We start from the raw sequence: 6,577 nt of genomic DNA on the forward strand, positions 1-6,577 counted from the left end.
AAAAAATCATAAAATAAGATAAAAAAAATTTGCTGGGCGCAGTGGTGTGTGCCTGTAATCCCAGTGGCTTGGGAGGCTGGGGCAGGAAGATGGCGAGTTCAAAGCCAGCCTCAGCAAAAGTGAGATGCTAAGCAACTCAGAAAGACCCTGTTACTAAATAAAATATAGACTAGGCTGAGAATGTGGCTCAGTGGTCGAGTACCCCTGAGTCCAATCCTCAAAACCAAATAAATAAGTAAATAAATAGTTGAAGGCATTTGCTTTATTTTTACACCCAAGATGTACCAAGTGTGTGTTGTGTTCTAGGCATTGCTCTGAGTCCAGGAAGTACTGAGATAAGTAACAGTCTGTACTCTGAAGGAAAGTATAGCCTCCTTGGGAACAGTCTTGTGTGATGGGAGATGGAAGGGTCAAAAGTACTATGAGGACCAGTGAGAAAGGAAAAAAAAAAACGCTCTGATGAGAAAAATCAAGTATCAGAAGAAGTCTGTAGGGAGTGAAGAAACCAAAAAGTGAGAAAAGGCAGAGGGAAAGAATTCCCCAGTCCGAGGGAAAAGCATGCATCAGGCAGTGAGGGGTAACTTCACTGTGTTCAGTCTGATGGTGTGCGTGTGCAAAGGGAGTGGGTGTGGGGGGTGAGGGGTGGGAGGGGATCAGGACATGGGGCCACTAAAAAATGGGAGGGGGGGCTTGTGAAAGAGTTTGTAGTTAACTGCTCAAAAAGAGATTGTATTTTCTATTATGAGTGGCAGAAACAGTTAAAGATTTAGGTTGTTTTTTGTTTTGTTTTGTTTTTTTGTTCTTTTTTAAGGTGTATTTGGACATATTATACATACATGGAGTACAATTTATTCTAATTAGGATCCCATTTAGATTATCATTGAGATGAGTAGAAAAACTGGTTCATTTGATCAGAATGATTTATTTTTGCTTCTCTCTCTCTCTCTCTCTCTCTCTCTCTGTGGTCTTCTGGTTTTAAATTATCTTTATAAGACAAAATTGCCTTAACTGGACAGAGTCTTGTTTGCAGAGTATCCCCAACAACCTTTTTTAGCAATCGGAAGACTTCTTACCATGCTCAGAAAGCAAGATTCTTTGTTTCTACATTTGATTAAGAATAATGCCTTTCCTGTTTTAGAATGAATTCTGTTAGCAAGCTCAGCAGGAAGCTGTAAACAAAGGTTCAGTAAAAACCTTACTGCATTTTCCATGGTAGTATGTTGTCACCTTCAGTGTCACCCTGGTCTCCACCTTCAGGAGATGCTGTCTCTTTTGGTGACAGCTGGCTTTGTCTTTATAAAGAGAGATCCCTTTCCTAAAAGGGATTAATTTCCTCATGTCACTTTAATAAGGTACAGGAGTATGTCCCCAGAGACACAATGACAGAAATCTTCCCTAATATAAATTGATCATTATGCTCTGGAGCTAAAGAAAGCTCTATTTCCTTGAGTTCTTTGCTCCTTTTAGTTCCAGCTAGGATAGTAATTTGTTTTCTGAAAAATGTTAATGCTTGTTTACCATTCCTGGAGCCAGTCAAGACCCTGGATACCCACTCAAAGTTCATGGCCTCAAAGTTTGTGGTAAAAGTAAGACATTACATGTCAAGAATGTGTTCTTGATCACATGGGAAAATATCTGTTTATTTTGAAAGCTAGGATAGAAGTTCATCAGAAATGTTTTTCATTCTGTGGTGAGTCTTGTTTTTGCATTCGTATAATTTGTTATGAAAAGAATTTAATGTGTTTGATCACTCTCCCATTATTTTTAGAGATGATACCATTTACTTATTTGATGTTGAATTAACATTTAAACCACTTTTTTCCATGAGACTACCTCTTTGTGTCATTGTGCCCCTCATAGATTCTGACCACATTAGCAAAAATCTCTCAAGTCTTTCTTAAGCAATATTCCCTTTCCCATGTGATAATGATGTACTATAACAAAAGAAAACCAAGGACTGGGGTTATGGCTCAGTGGTAGAGCACTTGCCTAGCGTGTGTGAGGCACTGGATTCAATTCTCAAAACTGCATCTAAGTAAATAAATAAAGGTCCATCAACAACTAAAAAAAATATATATTTTTTTAAAAATGAGAGAGAACCAAATTTAAAGAGTGTGAATTCTGGACCAAAGACCATCATTCATGAAAGAAATGGCCTAAAAAAATGTCATTTATCTCTTGGTCTTAGTGTTCCCATTCTACAGATTGGGACATAAGAATGCCTACCTCAGTGCTAATGGTCAATCTACTCAGGAAAGCACACCTCAAACACATTGCATTATAAATTTACTCAGACATTTATTGAATCACATGATTGTTGATCTGTCTAAAATTCAAACCTGTTCTTCAAAGATTGTCTTTTTTTTTTGAGAGAGAGAGAGAGAGAGAGAGAATTTTAATATTTATTTTTTAGTTCTCGACGGACACAACATCTTTGTTGGTATGTGGTGCTGAGGATCGAACCCGGGCTGCACGCATGCCAGGGGAGCGCGCTACCTCTTGAGCCACATCCCCAGCCTCAAAGATTGTCTTTCTTTAATCCTCAGGGTTTTTTGTTTTGTTTTGTTTTACACCATTTGGAAACATTTTTATTGGGAGCTGAGCTAACGGTAAGCTTCATAGAAATGAAGTTTGGGCCACCTAGAAGGAAAGATGGTCATACAATCCTTCAACCATCTCATTTAGTGGCAGGAGAGCTAACTAGTTGACAGGGAACCGGTGAATGTCTGCAGAGCAAAGATCCTGTGATGCTGATTCAAGTGTGACCCGTCTGCTTATTTATTTATGTATTTTTACTTAGAGACGGCGTCTCACTGTGTTGCCCAGGCTGGCCTCAAACTCCTGGGAACCAAGCCCTCCTCCTTCCTCACCCTCCCAAGGGGTTGGGACTCCAGAACTGATGAAACACAAATTCCAAAGCTCCCTGAACCTTCCTGAGACTCACTGTTCCATTTCTTAACTGTGAGGCTGAGAGGTAGCTTGTTGCCTGCAGAAGTTTTTAGATCTGCGGAAAAATTGGGCAGGTATTTGGTCAGGTTCCTCAAGTTCCATGGCCAGCAGCAGGGCAGAAATGTTTTGGCCTGTCGATTTCAGGGCAGGTGTGACCGGTTGGTGGGTTGCTTGAACTGTGAAAAACCTCCTTCTGGCTTTTTTTTTTTTTTTTTAATGCCTGCCTGAAGCAGTGCTACCTCCTGGTGGGCCTGCCAGGGAGAATTAGTTTCAGAATGCACTCTGAGGAAGTGGACTGAGTGAAGCTGCTGGGTGGATCAGGAACGTGTGATTAAATGTTGAAGAAAATCTGCTGGAAGCAGCAGTCTGGGTTTTAGCATCATGGGAGATGGAGCTGCCCTTTCTTTGTCCTGATGGTCCTCAGCCAGGGGGCCCAGCTGCTTCTCTTGGAGCTTTGTGGTTCATGACAGTAAAATCAAGTCATTAGAAAGTCCTTTACAAAGTGTAATGGCAACAAACACAAAACATTACATTGTGTTAGTGTTATGAATCTAACCGAAGATTAGAAAATATATGTGTGTGTCCTGCTTCCTGAAATGTAGATCTTTACAAACACTTTGAAAAAGCCAGATTTGAGTCCAGTTCAATCTGTCGGTGGTTTTCCTTGATTTAAAAACAAAACCCAACACCTAATGTACCTAATGTGGTTGTAGGAAAATGATTTCTGTCATAATTATTGGTTTTAAGTATAAAATGAAAATAGATGAATATTCTTCAGTGATTCGTAAGTGTTTAGTGATCATGTCTCCTTTTGAGTTTCTTAATAAATGCTAAATGTCTTGCCTACAGAAGCATATAGCACACAGTTTGGGTTATAACTTCATGGGGTTCCCTGTTCATTGATCGATTCCAGGTCTCCAAGGTGCCCACAGTGCTTATCTTTCCATTGGAAGTTGTCACAAGCACAGCAGAACCCACTTTGCATTTTTTTAAAATTTCCTTCCAATTGTCGTTTTGTAGCTTTCCTTTTTTTTCTATAGGAACTCTCTCCCTAACACACCTGGTGTGAGTTCTTGCTGACCACCACTGAAGACCCTTTGCCTCCGGAACCTCTGTTAGCGTGGACTGCAAGAGGAAAATAGCAAGCTGCCATTCACTTGGTGTCCACACCACCACCACCAGGTGGTGCTCAGTGTGCTGAGTGCTTTACATACAATATCTGCCCCTCCACATTGTTTTGAAGCATCTGATGACTTCTGTGCCCCACTGTGCATCCCACTCTCTCTCAAAAAAAAAAAAAGTCACCATCAGTGTTTAAGAGATGCAAGATCTACTTCTCTAATTTTTTCAAGAATTCCAGAATTGCTGATTAAGATCCCTAGATAATGTATGTTTCTCTAGGTTCCTTCAGAACAAGAATGGCCTTAGGTCATGATGTATGTTTATCCAGATGCTCAACCTTCTCATTCCCCACTCTGACTTGGTTGGACATGGAGTTGAAAAAGACTTTCACATCTTATTTAAAAAATCTCACTTCTCTGCCTCTACTCTGAAATCTGCTCTAAAATCTACCTCTAACTATTGCCTTTTCGTTTGCTTTCTTCGCACAGGTAACAACGCTTACTCAGGAGGTCTCCCAGTTAGGTAAAGACATGAAGAATGTGATGCAACTTCTGGAAAACGTCCTGTTACCTCAGCAGCCGTCAGGGCTTTGCTCTCTGCATACCGCCTCTGTGTGTCCATCCAGGGAGAGCTTGCAGACCAGGATGAACTGGAGCATGCACCAGCCTTGCCTACACTTGCAAACAGGTGGAGCGGCTTATACCCAAGCACAACTTTGTCATGGGAATGTCACCTCTGATATTTGGAGTGTGGATCCCTCCTCTGTGGGGAGCAGCCCCCAGCGAACTGGAGTTCATGAGCAAAATCCAGCAGACAGTGACCGTTATCATTCTCCAAACCTCGATTATTCACCTGCCCACTACCAGGTTGTCCAAGAAGGTCATTTGCAGTTTTTAAGGTGCATCTCTCCACATTCAGATACCACGCTAACCCCTTTGCAGTCTATTTCGGCTACTCTCTCTTCCTCTGTCTGCTCCTCCTCGGAAACATCTTTGCACCTGGTTCTCCCAAGCAGATCCAGATCGGAGGAGGGCAATTTCAGTCAGGGACCTGTTAGTTCCTTCAGTCTGGAAAACTTACCAGGCTCTTGGGACCAAGAAGGAACAGCATCAGCCTCTACCAAACCCTTGGAGAACTTTCCACTGGAAGTTGTCACAAGCACAGCGGAAGTGAAAGATAACAAAGCCATAAACGTATGATATCAGCACACGAGACGCAGCTGCAGCTGCCATTTTGAGACCCACCACTGCATGACAGCTTTAGTTTGCCTTTTCTGCCTCTGGCAGGCAAAGTTGGGAATCCTGCAGAGGAGTGCGTGAGGAGCCAGGGAAAGGCAGAGCCACCTCCATACTGTAGCAAATGATTTCTAGATCCTAGAAGCATAATACAAACATTTTTCTGTACAGGTATTAACTTCCTGGTCTGTTTGACAGACTTTGGTAAAAGTCCAAAGACCCCGAGGGTCTGAGCAGCTAGAAGTCCCAGACAAAGAATTTGTGGATTAGTTTTGTCCTAGGTGGCTTTTGTGAAGTGCAGCAAAGGTTTTTCCTGAGTGCCTGTTTGTCATTCCTGAACAATATCCATAGCGCTGTTGGCCTCGGGAGCGCACAGCTCCCGCTGATCTATTTTTCTTTTGGTGAAGGCAAAGAGACAATTATCACTGCATGTCATCTCCTAGACAATCAGTCAAATAGAGCTGGTGGCCAGTGGTTAGCTATTCGCACGTTATTTGCCATGTAAATGAAAACGTCTTTATTTATCAAAAAAAAAGAAGCTATTTTTATAACCTTGGTATGAAATATGTATTTAAACTATTTAAAATATTTATAAAGAAATGGATGTTTTCTTTTCATTTTGGTAAAAAAAAAAACAAGCTTGCTGTTTTAACAAGAAATGCACTACTGTTATGTATAGTAGATCAAAAATTATTTATTATTAAGAGGATGTAGCTTCAAGAGGAATCTCCTTTTTATCTGCATGCAATTTACAACAAATGTATCCTCATACCTCTGGGTTACAAAAGAAAAGTGAGACCATATTTTATTTACGAAATAAAAATGTAGACCGAGTGTCCACTCCATGAGCTTTGGCTTGGTGGTAGAGAGGGCTCCATCTAGTCTGCTGACTCATGATAATGCCCTGAGTTAAGGCAGCCCCCAAGCGCCAGCAGAAACACCTCTCCTCCAGGTGTCAGACTTTGTAATCCAGGAACCCGAATTTGGTTTGCAGAATAGGAGATCACCATCTACATTGAGCCAGTTTGGGCTCAAAGTGAGGATAAAAGCCTTGCGTGTGTCCTTTCCCAGTGGCTTTCTTTCCTGGGAGGCTGTGGTCTAGCAAACATTTCCAAATGGAGCCAAGACTTCCTAGCTAGGACTGCTGAGAGTGATCCCAGCTTGCCTCGGGTCAATGCCGGACCTGTTTTCTTTAATGCTCCCAACAAAGCCCTATCTCTGCAGAGCATTTGTTGACAGTCCTAATTGGCTGGGGAAGAGAAAAGTTCCAG

General features: G+C 41.7%; 1 protein-coding gene across 1 annotated transcript in view; it reads left to right on the plus strand.

Moving 5' to 3' along the window:
- Positions 1 to 5,270, plus strand: part of Kcnh8 (potassium voltage-gated channel subfamily H member 8) — a 334,315-nt gene extending 329,045 nt beyond the window's left edge. The window contains exon 16 of the mRNA XM_026395926.2: positions 4,560 to 5,270. Within this exon, the coding sequence (XP_026251711.1) occupies positions 4,560 to 5,270 (711 nt within the window). The remainder of the gene's footprint in view (positions 1 to 4,559) is intronic.
- The last annotated feature ends 1,307 nt before the right edge of the window (positions 5,271 to 6,577 follow it).

This window comes from Urocitellus parryii, chromosome 3 (assembly GCF_045843805.1).
Source record: "Urocitellus parryii isolate mUroPar1 chromosome 3, mUroPar1.hap1, whole genome shotgun sequence".
NCBI lineage: Eukaryota > Metazoa > Chordata > Mammalia > Rodentia > Sciuridae > Urocitellus > Urocitellus parryii.